The sequence below is a fragment of the Vulpes lagopus genome, chromosome 22 (genome assembly GCF_018345385.1).
Source record: "Vulpes lagopus strain Blue_001 chromosome 22, ASM1834538v1, whole genome shotgun sequence".
Taxonomy (NCBI): Eukaryota; Metazoa; Chordata; class Mammalia; order Carnivora; family Canidae; genus Vulpes; species Vulpes lagopus.
The window spans coordinates 11,976,856-11,997,598 of NC_054845.1; the positions used below are offsets into that span (position 1 = coordinate 11,976,856).

Consider the following 20,743-nt stretch of genomic DNA (forward strand, 5'->3'; position numbering starts at 1 on the left):
TGAGTGCTTGGTGAAGATGATTGCAGTGCCCACTCTGACCGGCAGTAGTGATATTGGCTTCAGCTAGATAATCAAACTAGTTGATTTCTGGATTCTCTTTTTTGTTCTACGTATCTGCCCTTATGATATTACCACACTGTATTGATTATTATGAATTTATGCCAAGTCTTGAAATCATTAAGTCCTCCAACTTTATTCTTCTTCAAAAATTTTTGGCTCTTCTGGATCCTTTACATTTATTTTTTTAAGATTTTATTTATTTATTCATGAGAGAGAGAGAGAGAGGCAGAGACACAGGCAGAGGGAGTAGCAGGCTCCATGCAGGGAGCGCAATGCGGGACCGATCCTGGGACTCCAGAATCACACCCTGGGTCAAAGGCAGGCGCCAAACTGCTGAGCCACCCAGGGATCCCAAATCCTTTACATTTTTATATACATTTTAGAAGCCATTTTTAAATATTTTTACCAAAATGGTTGCTGGAATATTTATTTGGGATTGTGTTGAATCTGGGAACCATTGTAGAATTCACATCTGAAGAATACTGAAGACTTCCAAAGCTTGAATCAGATAATCTCATTATTTGTTACTTCTTCAATCAATATTTTGTAGTTCTCAGAATATAGATTGTGCGCATATTTTGATAGTTTATCCCAAAGAAGTTATCACCAGTACTTGTAACTGTAAAGTATTTAAACTGGTAGATTTTTAAATTTTATTTTCTTTTTTTTTTTTTTTTTTTTTTTTTGTCTTTGATAATGACATGTCCCTTTTAACCCACGGTAATATTCCTTGCCTTACCTTGGTAATATTTTTGCTTGCTTTGTCAGATACTAATATAGCCACTCCAGCATTCTTATTAGAGTTTACATGGCATATCTTTTTATATCCTTTCTATGTTTGTGTCTCCTGTGGCTGAGTAGGACCCTGTCATCTTGCAGCTCTGTGTAAAATCTGACAGTTATTCAGTTTAAAGCCTCTTGGTAGGTTTTTGCCTGACTTGTGGGATTTCACAATATAGTGTAAGGATTGCTACTTTGACTCAAAGTGACCCCTATGAACATTTCTGGAGTGCTTTCTTTGTTTGACTTGTTCCATTTGTTCCAGTACTGCTTTGCAAATTCCAGTTGCCTAGGCCTCCCCAAACGTTTATCTGTCTCCCAACTCAATAAATAGCCATATTCTTTTACGGTTCCCTTTTTCTTTGGGGTTGTTCAGAACACGTCTACAATAGGAAGCTGAGATGCTCCTTGAACTTATACTTTGTTTCTGTTGAGAGAAGGAAAGGTTCTAGAGTATATAAATTTCTACCTATTTTGTTTAATTTTCTAGTTATTTCTAGCAGGAGGCCATGTAACCACAGTTACTCCAACATTGCTGGAGTCATTTAATTTTTTAGTGTAAATTTCTGATTTCTGTCAATACATTTATTTTAAAGCTGTTTGGTTTTGGTAATGTTTATTATCTATAAAACTGGAAATAATTCTGTTATAATTTGTCTCTGTATGTAATGGCCCATGCAAAAAGATATTCATTACTGGGTTATTAGAATATCAAGATAAAGAGGAAAATTCATAAGTTTATCAGAGAACTGGTTAAGTGAATTAAAGTGCATCATTGTAGTCATCATAAAATAGAATAAGGAAGATGTATGTGTTAAGATGTAATAATACCCAGTATGTATTATGTTAAAAACAAAAAAATGATGCAGTAGATATTTATAGCTTTTTTAAATTATTATTTTAAGGTGTGGGGAGCATGGTAGATTGAAGAATAGATTTGAGGGAAACTTCTTTGTCAATTATTTTATGCTATTTTAATTACTCTTTGTTACATGCATGTATTAACCTTTTGAAAACAATAAAATACTTTATAATATTAAAAGAAAGGTTACTGTTGGTACCATAACTTTGGAATGTTTGCCCAGGAGTAAACCAGGAAATCTTTTTGTCCAACTCTTCCAAGTTTATAATTGAATAATTACAGTCAGTTATACTAATAAAAGGCAGTAGTAGTAGTAGTAGTAGCAGCAGCAGCAAAAACAACTTATTTTATGTCAGATTTCGGTTAGCTTCTAGATTGTCACTTAGCTCTGTAAGTTTAGGCAAAAGTTTCATTTGTTCATTTATAAATAAGGGCAAAATATCCTCATATGGGGTATTATGAGAATTAAATAAGATAACATAAATTATCTAAAATAATACCTGATAGACGGTTTCTCTTTTCCTTTATTATGAAAAAATGCATATCTACTTTGCCTTTTAACAAATTTTAGTCTTTTAATAAATAGTTGTTAATGTTTCAGTCAGACATTCCTTAGAGATAAACAATACTGTCAAAGAGAAATCTTACTTGTTTATTTGTGTATTATATTCACAGAGTGTTTTCAGGAAAGTGAACATCTCAAGGAAAGTCTTAAGTGTTGCTTATTGCATCTCTTTGGAGCCATTGTAGCTGGTGGGCAGGTGAGGAAAGTGTTGAAAGTTAATATTTAAAACAATAGTTAATAGTGCAAAGATTTTTCCATGGACTTTTTAATGTATTCTTTGTTCTTTTATAATCTTATGAACCACACATATTTTTCTGAGTTTATAGCTTGTTTAAAATTATTCTTTTATTTGTTAAAACTTCTTTAAAAACCTAAGTAACAATATTAGCTAGTAAAACTTACTTATTTTTAAAGGTGAGCATCTTAAAAGCTGTCTGTGGTAAACTTTTGAGTATACCTACTAGTTGAAAACAGTATTATAGTTCAGAAAGAACATCCTATATGTTTTCTTTAAGCACACTGATCTTTAAGTTTAGATCAGAAGTTTCAAACACTTTGTATCATATTATATGGTTGGTAGTCTGTAAAGCCCCTTGTAGAATATTTCAAATGCATAAAATAAGATTGCAAAGAAAACTAGTTATGCTGAAATGCAGTTTCAGCATGTAACATAGTAGTATGTGCTTATACTAAATAGATGTAAAAGCAAGTCTAGTAATAAATACAATTTCAAGGGAAAAAAAGACAAACATGATGTTTCAAGACGTTGCAACAACTGTAAAAAATGAAAATATGTAGGATTTCTTTTGGTAACAAGTTACAGATATGGTTAATAATACTACTTGGGTTTCCTAGTGGGCTATCTTGTCTTTTCTTCTTCACTTTTGTAGAAGAGTCTGTTTTTTTTGTAAGGGGGTTAGTGACCAGAATCTTATTTTTTAGTTTGTTTGCTTTGTCACCTTACTTTATTAGCTGATTTCCTTCTTTTACATCAGAACCTACCCATTTCCATCAATTTTCTACTACTAAAAATAAAAATAAATATACATGAATAAAATTGGAAATGACTAGTGGAGAAGCTGGCTAGATCCATTACCATTTTGGACACTGAGAGACTTATTCTTGTTAGTGCCCAGGGGTAATCAAGCCCTGAAAGACCTCCAATAATTAAAGATCACTAGAAATCAAGTAGCTCCTAGAGGGCCAATTTATTATTTTATGTACTGAAAGTACTCAAAATCCTTATAATCAGGGTATAGCTGTAGTTAGAGCTATTTTGAGGTCAGAAGGTTATTTAATTGAATATAGAGTAAGTACAAGGATATTTAGATGAATTGAATATCTACAGGTGTAAGAATGGCCTGTCATAAACAGAAAAATTGAAGTCCTATGACTGGTCTTCCTTCTCCAAGCATCATGCTTGGGCTTCCTATTAGCATATTTGTTCTGTTTTGTGTTATGTTCAAAGGATAGGCTTTGGAGCCAGACTGACATAGGTTTGAATCCCATGTCCATCTCTAACTAATTGTGTGACCTAAGATAAACTATTTACATGTGTTTTAATTTCTTTATTTATAATACGGAAACAGTAACACTTTTAAGATAGTCAAAAGGACCAAATGACACATAATATATGTGAAGTTCTTATAAGAACTAAGTAAATCGCAGGTCTAGACAGATTTGTGATTCCCATAATTAGCAGTAAGTACTAAAATTATAACAGCTTAAGTTAGAAGTTTACTCTTTCTCATTAAAAAAAAATGGCAGTAAGCAGGCCAGAGTTAATCTGGTGCCTCTAGGATCTTCAAGGATCCAGGTTCCTTCTGAATGTCAGTTTGTTATTTTCTTTTGATACATACAAGATTAGCTTCTAGAATTCTGGCCATTTGCATTTGCACTTTGGGCACAAAAATGGAAGGGGAGATGAGAGAGACAAATGTCACATGCCATGTATCTTTAAAAAGGTACTGAAAAGCTGACAATCATTTTTCTCTCTCTCTCTCTTTTTTTTTATCTCACTTGCCAAATTCCATGAAATAACTGCAAATTTAAAAGTAAAAAATTGATAAAACTTGCTTCCTCAGCCTCCTTGGCAGTAAGGGAGATTAGGAAATGTAATCCTTATTCCTGGTAGCCACATGTCCAGCAAAACATCAGGGTTCCTTTTAATAAGGAGTTGGAGGAAAATGGATGTTGGGTGTTTTATAAGCAGTTTCTTCCATTGTAGCACTTATTATCAATATTATTTATTATATTGCTAATAACAAGCTCTAATGGTCTAAGTGCTGTTACTTTCAGATGATTTTGCATAACTATGTTTGGATTCATTATATATCAATTTAACAGTCTTAAGCATATGTTATTTCCAAGTTTAATGGATCACCTTGAATAGCTACCATACTTAGAATTCAGAAATAATGTTTGTAGAATCAGTCTCAAGCTGGTCCTCTTATATATCTGTATCATTTAGGATGGATTTGCTATAACCAACAGAAAACCCTAGGGAAGTGTAACCAATTGAGGAATTTTTTCCTTTTTTTAAAATTTAAATTCAATTTGCCAACATACAGTATAACAGCCAGTACTCATCCCATCAAGTGTCCTCCTAGAGCCCATCACACAGTCACTGCATTGCCCTATCCACCTCCCCTTCCACAGAGGGTTTTTTTTTTTTTTTTAAAGATTTTATTCATTCATTAGAGCACACAGAGAGAGAGAGAGAGAGAGAGAGAGGCAGAGACACAGGCAGAGGGAGAAGCAGGCTCCACATAAGGAGCACGACATGGGACTTGATCCCCGGACTCCAGGATCACACCCTGGGCCAAAGGCAAGCACTAAACCGCTAAGCCACCCAGGTGTCCCTTCACAGAGGATTTTGTTTTGTTTTTATGCTTGCATAAGAAATCCATATGTAGGCACTTCTGGGCTGGTACAGCAGCTCCATGGTATAATCAAGGACTAAGTCTTTCTCGTTCTGTTCTCTTTAGCCTACTACTTTAATTCACAGTTTTGTTTCTTCATGATTTAAAGGTGGCTCCTGCATTCCAGACAGGAAAAAGGTGAAAAGGGCAAGAGCAAAGGGTCCTTCTGTTCCTATTTGCAAAGTTGTATTTTCTTCATACTCTACCAGCATATATTCTTGACTAAGGGAGGGTTATAAATAAATTTTCTATGTGGGCAGATTGCTATCTGAATTAAAAAAAAAGAAATTTTGTAATCTAGAAGGAAATGAAGACTTAATATTCATAAAATACTAGCAGTATCTATCAAAGTATGTGCTTAAAATTTTTTAATATGTTGATTTATTAAGTCTTCAGATTTATTAAACTTTATTTTTGCAAACATACAGAACTTCAATTCGATTGGGGTTTCATTTTTATTATCTCTCATGTTTCAGAGGAATGCTTTGCAAGCAATATCTCCAGCCACCATGGAAGTTCTTATGAGAGTTCTGGCAGATTGTGATTCCTGGGAGGATGGAAATCCTGAAGAAGTGGGTAGGAAGGTAGAACTTACTCTAAAGTGCCTTACAGAAGTGGTTCATATCCTTCTCACTAGCAGCTCTGACCAGCGTCAAGTGGAAACCAGCACTATTTTGGAGAACTATTTTAAATTGCTAAATTCAGATCATTCAGCTTTACCTAATCAAAGGAGGTCCAGACAGTGGGAAAGCCGGTTCATAACTCTACAGATCAAAATGTTGAGTAAGTATTACATAAAGTTTATTATATACCAATTTCTCTGAGTCTGTGTTTTTTTAGACTTATTTGAAATTCAAGACTATCGTATAGGAAGTGTTGATTGTTTAATTCACCTATTGTGTTACTTTAGATTTTGATTTCAAAATAATATGGAATTGATTTGTTTACAGCACCTTTGCTTTGAGCCTCTTTTGTTTTTTGAAAGTGTAATCCACTAAAAGCATCAATGTTAAAAAGAAAGTCAGCAGGGGCGCCTGGATGGTTCAGTGGTTGAGCATCTGGCTTTGGCTCAGGTCATGATGCTGGGGTCTGGGGATCCAGTCCCACATCAGGCTTCCTCTGGGAAGCCTGCTTCTCCCTCTGCCTATGTCTCTGTCTCTCTATCTGGGTGTCTCAATAATAAATAAATAAAATGTTTATTTTTTTATTTTTATTTTTTAATTAATTTTTTATTGGTGTTCAATTTACCAACATACAGAATAACACCCATAAAATCTTAAAAAAAAAAACAGCTGTTTTTAAGTTCTAGGAAAAGTAAATTTTTAGCAGGTGCCATTTGCATTGTCTAATAACCTATGGTAAAGAATCACATATGATCAATTTTATATGTGCTTTTATAAATCTATGTAGATGTCACTTTAACATCTGTCCTTTTTCTAAAGGGCCTCTGTTTTATTTTGTTTCCTCAGAGCCTCTATGTATGTGTGTCTTGTTTCTTTTGCCTTGTCTTTGTTGGTGTCATTCTTTGCTTATATATCTTTGTTTTTTTCCTGTAATCTCTTTCATCAGTATATATGATTTCTTATTGTATTCCCGTTAGGTTGATAGATAAAGTATTTTTAATTGAGAGTTTCTTTTTTAAAGAAATAAAATATTTTCAGGGCATGTGGGTGGCTCAGTTGGTTAAATGTCTACTCAGTTCTGGTCATGATCCTAGGGTCCTGGGATCGAACCTTGCATTGGATTCTCTGCTTAGTGAGAAGTCTTCTTCTGTGCCCCATTCCCACTCATACTCTCTTGCTCTATTTCAAATCAATAAAATCTTTAAAAAAATTAAAAAATAGGGATCCCTGGGTGGCGCAGCGGTTTGGCGCCTGCCTTTGGCCCAGGGCGCGATCCTGGAGACCCGGGATCGAATCCCACATCGGGCTCCCGGTGCATGGAGCCTGCTTCTCCCTCTGCCTGTGTTTCTGCCCCTCTCTCTCTCTCTGTGTGTGACTATCATAAATAAATTAAAAAAAATTAAAAAAAAAATTTTCATTACAGCTGTACTAGGAAACTTGGATAAAGAGTTTCTTGTATTCTAGCACCCAGACATAACCAACATTAATGGTTTATTGTGCAGCTCTTAGAGACTTAAAAACATGCTTGTGTGAGAGTGTGTGTGGTATCTAATTTAAAAATATTAGACATCAAAATCCTGGTGAGACTTGATCCCTTACAATCATAACAAAAGACTTTCTTTCTGTAGGAAAATAAGATTCATTTTATTTAGTTTCTGTTCTTCTGTAAGACATGTTGTGTTTTGTAATTGTTACAAACTGTAAGTTTATAAAGTTTGAGTCTATATTGAGTGGACTTATTTGTTAAAAACTATTGTATTATGCCAGTTATCCCTTGATTTCTGAATGAGGATATATGTTCAGTAGGAAATAAGAGCAAACCATCATTATAAATGGATTGGTTCCCTAAATTTCATTTTATTAATGGCCGTATGCTAATTTTATACTGTATAAGTGAGACTTGCCAAACATAAGCAGGTGTTGGTTATTAATAGCAAGTTGGGAACCACAGTTAGTTATACTTGAACACTATTATAAAGGAAGAACAACTATGTAAATCTCTGGGAAATATATATGACTTACATAAAAACAAATCTTTTTTTAAAAGATTTTGTTTTATTATTTATTTGACATAGAGAGCAAGAGAGCAAGCATAAGCAGGGGGAGCAGCAGAGGGAAAGGGAGAAGCAGGCTCCCCAGTGAGCAGGAAGTCTGATGTGGGCTCAATCATGATCTGAGCCAAAGGCAGATGCCTAACTGACTGAGCCATCCAGACATCCCCAAAACTTAAATATTTTTAATAATAAGTTATATTATTAATAAAATATTTCTATGAATATTTTTAATCAATTATAGAAATAAGTTTTCTTAACAAGTAATAAGTACAGTTTTGTTTTCTACTCTCCATCCCTATTTCTTTCTAATTCATTTTACATCTGTTTGTCAGCTGAAAAGCCAAACCTAAAAATATGGCCAAAGTAAATGTTTCTCTGATTCCAAATTTTCCACTTTATATAAATGGATGATTTTGTTTTTATTTTCCTAGATACCATCACAGCCATGTTAGACTGCACCGATAGGCCTGTTCTTCAGGCCATTTTCCTTAACAGTAATTGCTTTGAACATCTCATAAGACTGCTACAGAATTGCAAGGTATTTTTCTGTTATTATTGTCTTTGACTTTAAAAAGCTATTGTTTTGTTTATGCTTTGATTCAAATTTAAACTTTACTAATTTTCTTTTTTGTTGTGGTAAAACACACATAAAATTTACCATCTTAACCATTTTTTAGGGTATATAAGTCAGTGATATTAAATACATTCACATTGTTGTGCAACTTCACCACCATCCATTCTCCATATGTCTTTATGTCTTATAGAACTGAAACTCTATACCCATTAAACATTTCCACATTATCCCCTCTCCCTAGCCTCTTGGGCAACCACCATTCTACTTTCTGTCTCTGTGATTTTTGATTACTTTAAGTACTTCATGTAAGTAGAATCATACAGTGTTTGTCTTTTTGTGACTGGCTTATTCCACTTAGCATAATGTCCTCAAGATTCATCCATGTTGTTGCATATTGCAGAATTTTCTTTCTTTTTTTTTAGGCTGGATAATATTCCTTTGTGTATACATACCACATTTTGTTGATCCATTCATGTGTTGATGGACTCTTGTATTGATCCCTCCTTTTGGCTATCATGGGTAATGCTGCTATAAACAAGAATACACCCATATCTCTTGGAGTTCCTGCTTTCAGTTCTTTTGGTTATATTCTAGAAATGAGATTGCTGACACATAGAGTAATTAAATTCTAAAAATTTTGAGGAACCAACTTACTGTTTTCACAGTGGCTGTACCATTTTATATTCCCACCAATAATGCCCAAGAGTTCCAATGTCTTCACATTATCCATGATAGTTATTTTCTTCTTTTTGATAATTGCTATTCTAATGGGTGTGAAATAGTATCTCATTGTGATTTTGATTTGCCCTTAATGATTAGTAATACTAATGTACATCTTTTCATTTGCTTATTGGCTATTTGTATGTGTTTTTTTGAGAAATGTTTATGCAGGTTCTTGTGCATTTTTTTCTTGTGCATTTTTTAAGTGGGTTGTTTTTTGTTGAGTTTTAAAGTATTGTTGTGGGGATCCCTGGGTGGCGCAGCGGTTTGGCGCCTGCCTTTGGCCCAGGGCGCGATCCTGGAGACCCGGGATCGAATCCCACATCAGGCGCCCGGTGCATGGAGCCTGCTTCTCCCTCCGCCTGTGTCTCTGCCTCTCTCTCTATCTCTGTGACTATCATAAATAAATAAAAAATTTAAAAAAAAAATAAAATAAAGTATTGTTGTGCATTGTTAAAATTTGGTGTGAGCATTTAACGCATATAATTGTGTGCTTTTGTTTTCATGTAAGATAATGTAGTTTGCATTTTCCTGTGTTATGACTTTAATATCTATATAATATTAAGTGGATGTACCATAATTTACTTAACTTTTCCCTATGGCAGATACTCCATTTATTTCCAACATTTTTGGTGTTACATAACTCCTTCAAATTCATAGACTAGAATTCTATTTCTGGTAGAATTTCTGGGTCACATGGCATAATATGCTTTTTCAAAATTAGGGAACGTTATATAAAAACAATTTGCAAGTAATTGGGGAATGGAGAAAAGTAGAAAAATAGAAATACCATTAGTGTTCTTGATACATAATGCCAATTTGATAATATTTTTCTTTTTTACTAGTTTATAGTTGTAACAGATTTGTGAGTACATAATAACTAATATCTGATTATTTTTTCATAAATTTCAAGATGGTATCAGAAATATTTTAGAGAGGTTCTTGAAAAGCCTTTGAAGCGCAGCCCCGGTGGCGCAGTGGTTTAGCACCGCCTGCAGCCCGGGGTGTGATCCTGGAGACTGGGGATCTAGTCCCACATCGGGCTCCCTGCATGGAGCCTGCTTTTCCCTCTGCCTGTGTCTCTGCCTCTCTCTCTCTGAATAAATAAATAAATCTTTAAAAAAAAAAAGCCTTTGAAAATGTTAACTACTTCAAAGAGCTTTTACTTTTTCTATTTGAGATATTCCTTTCATGGACTCCTTGCTGAAAAATACTAGGGTTTCATTCTGATATTGTAAGACTATCTCAAAATGAATTTCTTGAATTTTTCAAGAAAATTCTCTCTTTAGGAGAGATATCCCTGAAAGCATTTATGTTACTATGTTGCTTCTTAAAGTGAAATAGTAAGGAAATAGCATTAAAAAATAAGGAATATATTGATGAAGTAAATAGTGATGAGTATTTACAGTCAGTGAGTGTACCAAACTTCATTAGAGAGTGAAGATGCTTCCTCCCACCTTTTAAACATTATTCTTAGGAAGGAAATCATAGGGAAATGAAAGCAGCATAAGAGAACTGTTTATAAAGCCTTTTGTTAGTTGTTAAAAAAAAAAAAAAGCAACGTGGCATTATCATTTACAAAGGCAACTTCACTAATAAAGACAAAATCTCATATGTAGAGAACCTGCCAGTCACACATTATAGAAGGGTAAATCATTAGGATAAAGTGTAGTTCCTACTGAAATTGATTAGTGTTTTTCTTCAATATATGAAACTCAGATATAAAAAATATATCGTGGTCAGTAATATCTTTTGAAAATTACAAAGCTTTTTGGCATAGCAGTCATGATGTTGAGCTATACTATTTGCTCTTTCTACTGTGGTGTAGGCTAAAGTTTCTTATGATTTAGATCTTGCTGACAATCCTAGCATTTTAAAATTTAATTATTTGATAGCACTTATCACATTTTGTTTTGAGACAGGAAATACTAGAGAATAAACCCATTTCAGAGAAGAAAGTCAGGCTTTCTTCTGAGAAAGGCTCCGCCTTCTCTCCTGGTGGTGGTTGTCTTCTAGGCAAGATGTTCTACTCAGAATCACTATTAACTCATCAGAAAACATTATAAAGTCTTAACAGCATGGAGGAACCTTTGAAAGAAACCGTCCAACTTGTTTATTATACAAATGAAGAAATATGTCCTAAGAGATTAAATGATTAGCTCAAGATTAATACTGTTCTCTGATGGAGGCAGGATTTCTTACCCAGGTATTCTGGCCCTGAGTTCACTGGTCATATGTAGTTTTGTTGTACTGATACTTAAGGTCAATAGAGTCAATAGAAAACGTTTTCTGTGCATTAAATATACTGATAAATCAATTTGATAGGGATGGGTTAATATGATTCTTATATATAAAAATGTTTAGAATCTTTTGAAAACTTAAGTTCTAAAATGTATTACAGATGACTATGATTGACTCCTATTTAAATTATTTTGTTAGTAAGACAGAATCAAGACAGCAGTTGTTTAAATATTCAGACCCAGAGGAAACATTGTCAACTAAGCTTAAACAAATATTTTATGAATTTCATGGAGAACTTTAGTCTGACTGCCTGTAGTTTCAGTGCTTTCTTTTTGTATGAGATTAACCAGCCAGTTTATGCATTAATTTCCTAACATATCTGTGCAAAGACTTTCAGGTTATCAAAATGAGTTCCATCTACCATGAAGTACTTAAAATATAATTCAGTGGAATCATACATTTAACTTTTCTGGTAACTGTGATGAACCTTAAACATTTGAGAGTTGTTTTGTTTCACCATATTACAGTTTGGAAGGGGGGGATATGCTTTGAATTAATGTAAAAATTATTTTTAAAAGCTGTCCAAGGACATTGGGATTAATGAGAAGAAAATAACAGCAAATTTCTAGTAGCAAAGAGAAGGGTTCAAAACTATTACATTTACCTTAGCACTCTGCTTGGAGTTTTAATCAGTTTTTAATTTAAATATAGATGTGTAGTATATTATAAATATGTAAAATTCTATTTGAGGACTTAAGTCATAAGATTCTGGAAAGTTGTTGATACTGTGGTCTTGTTCACATTCCTTAATTTGATTTCTTCACTTTTCTTCCTTTTCTTCTCCACATTTACCCTCTGAAAATCAACTGCAGCAAAAATTTCTCAACAAGGCAGTCTTAGTAGGAATGAGAATTTATGAAAGGAGCAACTAAGGGATACTTTGTGGAAAAGAATGTTGGGAGTGGATATACAGAACAGCATGGTTGGAAGGTTGATTTTGGGAGTTGTACCTGCCTGGATTCATGCACATTGCCTTGTTTGAATAAGTTTCTTTTCATTTAAAACATGAAAGTAGATTTTTTTTTAAATTCTAGAGCAATAATCAACATAGATTTTGGAGGAAAAAAGGAAGTATGAAAATAAATTTTCATAATTTTTTATAAAACATGTTTGTATATATAAATATCAAAAAAAAATTAAAACTGTGGCAAAATACTCATAACAATATTTGTGTATATATTTTTAATGAGGGTATATTTTTACAAAACTGGAATACCAGTGAATATTTTTGTATTCTACATTTAAATGTATTATATCGTGACTCCCATATACCATCATACATTTTTCAAAACATTGTTTTTAATGACTGCAAATATTTCAACCCAGAAGTTCACAGAAGTATGGGGTCCCCAAGATCATTTTAGGGAATCTGCAAAATCTAATCTTAACATATCAGTTTGAGACTAGATTTTTCATAAACTTTGAATCAGAACAACATTGTAACAGTCTGAATGCAAAGTAGATATTAGAGTTCATCTGTCTTCTATCAAGTCAGATGTTTAAAGAGATTGCAAAAATGTAAAAGCACTGCCATTCTCACTAACCTGTATTTGAAAACTCTAGGTTTTCATAAAAATGTGTTTTTATACCATCATATAATAGGTTTATTATTTTTGAATGAATAAACATTTTTAAAATTTTTTTTTAAAATTTATTTATGATAGTCACAGAGAGAGGGAGAGAGAGAGAGGCAGAGACACAGGCAGAGGGAGAAGCAGGCTCCATGCACCGGGAGCCCGACGTGGGATTCGATCCCGGGTCTCCAGGATTGCGCTCTGGGCCAAAGGCAGGCGCTAAACCGCTGCGCCACCCAGGGATCCCGAATAAACATTTTTTAAATGTTTTGATTTCAGTTTCTCATATGGTAAATATTGGGAAATGTAAACCCTATAAACAAAAGTTCTTTGGGATTCTTAGTAAATTTTAAGACTGCCAAGTGGTCGTGAGGCCAGAAAGTTTAAGGACTTCCCTCCCCTTTAGCCTCTGGATGAACCATAATTTACTTCACTATCCTACTGTTTAAGGATATTTGGATGGTTTCTTTATGCTATTATAAATAAAGTCAAAGTGAGCATCTCAGTTCTAAAATCTTGGTGTGAGTTTCTGATCATTTTTTTTAGAGTAGATGTCTATAAATATAATACTAACAAAGTAATTTTAAGATTCTTGATATGGATTGCTTTCTGGAAAGATTTAGTCATTTTTGCTTTCTTAATGTTTTTAGCATTCCTGTGTCCCTGCTCCAGATAATATGGAATATTAGTATTTAAAAAATTTTGCTGTTAAGAATAATAGCTTTCATTTTTTAAACCCTTGTTATGTGCCAGACACTGTTAATAACCTAGTGTAGATTATCTCATTTAATCTGCATCCCTGTTTCATGAGTTATTCTTTTCCCTTTTGAGAAAATAAGCTCAGAGAAGTAGTTTTTCTTAAAATCAGACAGCTAATAATTATCAAAATCAGTATTCAAATCCAGGTTTCTGATTCCAAAGCCTGTTTTGTGTGCACTAATCTATATTTAGGTTAAGCTTGGTTTATGCTGTGTATATCATGTTATACCTTATCTTTATTTTATATTGCTTTATTTCAGTATATTACTAGACTTTTATTTTGTATTTCCTGAAATGAGAGAACTTCCTTCTTAGGATGCTCTTGATAAATTCCTTTATAAATCTAACTTTCTTCCCCTTTTCACTTTCATTTGCATTATCTTTCTTTTTATCCAAAATGTGCTTGAGATCTATTGGGATGCTAGTTTTATATGCTTAAGCCAAAATACTTGATTCTGTTCACAATCCCCATGTATGTCAGAGATAATCCTAATCCCCCTTGATGTAGAAATTAATATAACTTATGCTCAACTCTTAATTTTGGAAAATACATACATTCTTTGTCAAAGCACATTAGCACATTTGAGACTCTGAGAAATATTTTCTGAAAGAACTATTTTTAAAGTTAAATAGCATTTTACAAACATACTTGACTATAGAATCCTTACTGTACATTATTTACCATAATAAAGGACTATTAATCTATCTTAATAGCAAATTTCCTTCTTTTTTGTGAGACATTTTCTGCTGATTCTTTAAAGAATTTAGGAATATTAACTAACCTACTTATTGCAGTTATTTCTTATTTTAGTAGCTTCAAGTTCCAAGAGAGAAATAACCAACAATTAATTATATGGCATATGAACTAATATTAGTTTGTAATCCAAAAAGTGAATAGTTGATTTTCTGTTTAAAAGTAGTATACTTCACAGGTGGATTCTTGAATTTATTTTCAAGAGACATGGAAATCCATTTAGACTTCATTTCTGCTTATCGGTAACTATTTAATGTTCTTTCTCCATTATTCTTGTCTCTGTTTTTAACAGCTATTTTTAAATGCTAACAATAAGGTGGCAGACAAGAACGAGAAAGACCTTGCCAACAAATTACTGACAGAAATGAATGAGGACCAGGTATCTACAAAGCCTGCATCTTGTTTCAGCTGAAGTCAAAATCAGTCAATGGGAACAGCTATTCCTGTACTTTTTCTTCTTATGTCTTAAAATACACAAACACTATCTAATTCTAATCTTCATGAATTATTTTTGAAGATTGTTAAAAAATTAAAAATAAAATTTTTTTCATCTTAAACATTGAAATCCTGGTGGTTGATATAAATAGTCAACAGTATTCCAGCTGTATATATGTGTATCCTGTTCAGTTTAAGGAGACACAAAGTACAGGAATGGGATCCCAGTATCAATGCTGTCCACATGGTGGTGACTTCATATTTTGGGAGCTTCTTTTTCTAAGCATTGTGGTGTATTGGGACCTTAGGCTTTGTTTGTGAATATGTCTGGTCAGTTTTAATATCTTGATTCTTTGCTTCTTGATGATAAGTAATGATTATAATTCAATGGACAACCCGAATCCTGGAGGAAGGGAAGAAGATGCTGAACTCTTTTGAGTCTTACTTTAGCATAAAACTTAACCGTTTTCTATAAAGTCACTTTTATATGGATATAAAGCAGAAATAAGTAATTTTTGTTGCTTTTCAGTATTAGGTAATTTAGTTTTGAAAAAACTACTTACTAAAAGTGCTTTGGTATTTTTTCTTTCCCAAAATGTTTAGAGAGCTTACATGATATCTTTTGTTAATGTTCTCTTAATACCCAGGTTTATAAATAGAACTGTGGTATAAAGAGACTTGAAAATCTATTGTTTTCTGTTCTGGATGTAAAATATCAACTATAGAGTACCATTTTAGATTTCTCTATAAATGTTAGTTCCTCTTAAGGCCTTCTTATATAGGTTAACAAAATAGTTACAATGATATTCTTAGGGGTTTATGTTAGTATTTCTAATTATGTTAGCTTTCCTAGTTACGTGATGCCTAGCCATCTTGGACAAAGTGTAGGAAAGATCTTATTCATATGAAATCCTTTATGCAGAATGATTAATGCATATTATAATGTGTTTATTACATATATGCTATGTATATGTAATAATGTTTAATAAATAACATTAACAGAAATCAAGATACTGGCTTAAAAGTGATAGATCTTAGTTTAAAATGACAGAGACCAAATCAGTCCCCTTTTACTCAGGTCATTTTTAGTGGGAGGGAGAAAGGAAAGTCCCATTTGTGGAGTGAGTAGCTTTAAGTCATAGTAATATATTCCCAAAAGCAGATTTTTGGGACTGTGAGTTTTTGCAACATTTCTACTTCTGCTATGCTTTCATGGTTGATTAAGCCTGATTATATAACAATCATGTTCAGTTTTTTTAATGTTAATGTTATATTTTGTTTTCACTTTTTTCCTCTAAATGTACTGCCCTAAAATTTAATACATTTCTTTATGATGAAGCTTAAACAGAAATAGACAAAATGAAGCTGAAGCTGTTTTGTTTTTTTTTCCAGCTTTTGGCATAAAGGTTACCTTCTCAGAAATGTGATAATGCTTATAGATGAATATTTCATTTTCTGTTATGCCTCAAATTTTGCACTTTATGTAAAAATAGAATACCTTATTGTTTGAAGTGTGATTGGTGAATAAACATACCATTTCAATTGTAACACAGGGCTTGGAAGCCAAATAGACAACACCACTTTAAGCATCTTATTATACATGCTAATAAAATTTCAAACGAAAAGGTTCAGTATATTTCTGAAGAGAAATTAAAATGTAATAGAATTTCCAATGATAGACATCCCTCCCTTCCTCTGGAGATTGTCCATTATTTTTAAAAGCATGTATTAAGCTTGGTGTTCTTTTTGGTTTTGGTTTTGGTTTTTTTCCAAAACATTTCAGAGTAATAAGTGAATGTAGTGTTGTCCTTGATACGTGGTTTATTTTCTGTCAAATAGGTAACTTTTCTTGCAGGTATAGTGTTTCAGAAATCTGTTTTATTGGAAGAGGAATGTATTGCATGTTTAGTAATTATTTTTTCAGGTTTTCAGAACAAGGGTTTCCTGACTGAATACAAATGTTGAACATGTTGTTAATTTCTTGCCTCCTTTTTTTTTCTCCTCTCTCTCTGGTAGGTGTTTCAGGGACAATTGGATTGTTTGGCTATATCAACCATTCAGGCTTTGACAGCAGTAATGAACAAATCTCCAGCTGCTAAGGTGAAACATACATACTCAAGCTCTAAATTGTTATTTAAATATACTAATTTTCACTGTGTAATTCCCAAAGTAATGTATGAAAGTATGTGTATAGTACCTGTTGTTTCACACCTGAAGTGAAATAGTTCACAAACTATCTCAGTACAGGAATCATTTTGCTGATAATTTTAGAGACAAACACCTATGGGCACTACTTTAGGATTTTATGATACAATTGTAACCTAATAGTGGATTTATATAGTGTCAGTCAGCAAAGGTAACACTGGTGTTGAAATGATTATTTTAAGTGATTCTATGGTTAGTGTGTTTAAAGAATTACATTTTATGTCATAGTTTTTCTTCATTAATAAATCATGACTCTTTCACTTTGCTCAGTTTATGACTGACTACATTGTGAACATTTTCCACATGTGAGCAGCCTTTTCAGTTTGGGACTTGTTTTTCCAGATGACCATGGAAGTTCTGCTAGTTACTCTTAGGGTTTTCTTTCTTTCTCATTCACTACCATTGATTCTGTCCTGCTTTTTACTTACACTGATTTTGTGCTAGTAATTTCCACATTGAATAGTTTTAAGGATTAGTGAGATCATCTTTGTAAAGTGGTAAGCATAGTGCTAGGCACATGCTAAATCCTTGATAAATATCAGTGTCTATCATCATCATCGTTATTATTACAATTACCATTTTTCCTTTTATCTAACACCTCTAATATAGTTCATGGTTTGCCTTTCTAATAGCAGACATGAATGAATGATTCCTTGTTCCCTAAGCCATGCCTTTAGTAGTATTCCTTCCTTTCCATTAGTTTTTGTTAGGAGACTCTTAAAAATTGCTCTGTAAATGTTGCTATATATAACTCATGGTTAGATGCTTACTAGATAGGCTTATACAACTTTTACAGGCTGGTTTAGGAATTGAATGCCATTTACAATAGTTTCTGTAAAAAATCATTTTGGAGCATCTGGGTGGCTCAGTCAGTTAAAAGCATTTGCCTTTGGCTTAGGTCATAATCTCACAGTTCTGGGATGGAATTCTGGGATTGAGCCCCATGTTGGGCTTCCCCACTCAGTGCAGAGTTGGCATCTCCTGCTTCTCTTGCTTATGCTCTCTCTCACTCGTTCTTTCTCAAATAAATAAATAAAATCTTTTTAAAAAATCATTTTAAGTTCTAAGTAATTGATTTGAGTATAATAGATTGTACTATACTCGAATTTCAGACCTGGAATGATGTTCAAGTCTTATTAAAATACAATTTTTAAAAATTATATAATGCTTTGTATGATTTAAATTTCAAAAAGTTACTTTAAAAATACCCTTTGGGAAGCACTTGGATGGTTCAGTCAGCTAAGTGTCTGACTCTTGACCTCAGCTCAGGCCTTGATCTCAGGGTTGTGGAGTTGAGGCCCATGTCTAGCTCCATACTCAGCATGCAGTCAGCTTGAGATTCTCTCTCTCCCTCTACTCCTTTCCCCATTCATGCTGTCTGTCTCTCACTCTCTAAATATATAGATAAATTACTGAAATCTTTTTTTATAAAAGCCCTTTAAAAAATGATTGGTATTCTTTTTTTAAGTTTTTATTTAAATTACAGTTAAGATACAGTGTAATATTAGCTTCAGGTGTACAATATAGTTATTCAACGCTTCCATACAGCACTCAGTGTTCATCACAACAAGTCACTTCTTGCTCTCCATCACCTGTATAACCTACCTCCCCACCCACCTCTCCTCTGGTAACCATTAGTGTGTACTCTATAGGTAAGAGTCGGTTTCTTAGCTTCTCTCTCTCTCTCTCTCTCTCTCTCTTTTTTTTTTTTCCCTAGGCCTGTTTGTTTTGTTTCTTAAATGCCACATATGAATGAAATCCTACAAATCCTATTTGTCTTTCTCTGACTGACTTATTTCGCTTAACATAATACTCTAGATCCATCCATGTCATTGCAAATGATATTTCATCTTTTGTATGACTGAGAAATAGTCCATCATATATATATTTATATATCTCTCTGTCTCTATATATCTACACACACATCTTCTTTATCCATTCATCAATTGATGGACACTTGGGCTATATCTATAATTTGACCACTGTAGCTAATACTGCTATAAACATAGGGGTGCTGCATCCCTTTGAATTAGTATTAAAAAATTCCTTTAAAAAATTTTCTTCCTCCCCTTCGCCCATAGTCAACTAGTTCCCCTCCACAGAGGCAACCAATCTTACTCATTTTATTTAAATATTTGATTTTAAGTACATAGATTGATGCCTGATTTACTGGACCAATGTCGTATTACTAGCTTTTTTGGTTGTCTCTTTATTTTACTTCTAGGGTTGTGTGCCCACTTGTTCAAAAATACGTATGACTTAGATCCTAATAAAATGAACTTGATATTTCAGATAATTTAGTCCTTTTAGATACAAAAAGCAGAGAGAAAAACTGGGTTGCCGAACTCTAATTTAATCTTGAGAGACTGCTGACTCCTTTTACCCCCAAAGTCTCCTCAATTTCTTCTCCGTATTTGTTTTGATTTCATACATATTTCATGTAAAACTATATCATTACAAATCAAGTGAAAGGAAATGAATGTACTTGAATCTGAAATGAAAATAATAATTTTATAATGTACAATTTTTACTTATTTATTTTACATTTTGATAGACTATGGTCACATATTTCAGAAGGTATATAGTCTATTTTAAGATGAAGTGATTTAAGAAATAAATATTGAACTCAGTTTTTTCAATATTAAGTTAATTAACTTAAATGATTATATAACGGCATTTTAAAATTCCAACAAATACAGTCTTTGAAGATTGTGCTTTGATGTATTTCTTTCCCTTCCCCTAGGAAGTATTTAAAGAAAGAATTGGTTATACACATATGTTTGAGGTTTTAAAATCCCTGGGTCAGCCACCACTGGAACTACTTAAAGAACTTATGAATATGGTGAGTTTTTTAGTTTTTAATTATTAAACAAGTTCCATTATCTCCCTATCCAACGTGGTTACTAACCTTTTGTCTTTTATGTTGCTTTATAGGCTGTAGAGGGTGACCACACTTCAGTTGGGATATTGGGCATTAGTAATGTCCATCCTCTCTTGCTTCTTATCCAGTGGCTTCCAGAGCTAGAATCCCATGATCTGCAAATTTTCATCTCTGATTGGCTGAAAAGAATTTGCTGTATTAATAGGCAGAGTCGAACTACTTGTGTCAATGCAAACATGGGAATTCACATCATCAAAACACTTGATTCCCATTCTTCCCTCCATCGAACTTGTGCTGAGAACTTGATTGCACTTCATGGTTCCTTGGGGAGTCAGTCAGTGAGCTCAGAAGAAATACGTCGACTACTGAGATTGCTGAGAGTGGATGAATCTGAATATATTCACCCTTACACCACTCCTGTGACTCGAGCAATTCTGACAATGGCCCGAAAACAAAGTCTAGAGAGTGCACTACAGTATTTTAATTTGTCACATAGTATGGCAGGAATTACTGTGCCTTCCATACAGAAGTGGCCAGGATCTGCCTTTTCTTTCAATGCTTGGTTTTGCTTAGATCAGGATCAGTTGACTCTTGGCATTGCTAACAAAGGAGGAAAAAGAAAACAATTGTACAGGTACTGGTACAAATTATGGAATGTAAATGAATACTGTCACA

The 20,743-nt window shown here is 33.3% G+C and overlaps 1 protein-coding gene across 7 annotated transcripts in view; it reads left to right on the plus strand.

The window, feature by feature from the left end:
• Positions 1-20,743, plus strand: part of NBEAL1 (neurobeachin like 1) — a 188,017-nt gene that overhangs the window by 53,311 nt on the left and 113,963 nt on the right. For 4 of the 7 annotated variants that reach the window (XM_041737494.1, XM_041737498.1, XM_041737495.1 and 1 more), the window contains exons 8-14: positions 2,378-2,463; positions 5,665-5,971; positions 8,297-8,403; positions 14,840-14,926; positions 16,999-17,082; positions 19,931-20,029; positions 20,122-20,702. In XM_041737494.1, the coding sequence (XP_041593428.1) occupies positions 2,378-2,463; positions 5,665-5,971; positions 8,297-8,403; positions 14,840-14,926; positions 16,999-17,082; positions 19,931-20,029; positions 20,122-20,702 (1,351 nt within the window). The remainder of the gene's footprint in view (positions 1-2,377; positions 2,464-5,664; positions 5,972-8,296; positions 8,404-14,839; positions 14,927-16,998; positions 17,083-19,930; positions 20,030-20,121; positions 20,703-20,743) is intronic. The other 3 variants (XM_041737496.1, XM_041737497.1, XM_041737500.1) reach the window with 2 other exon arrangements.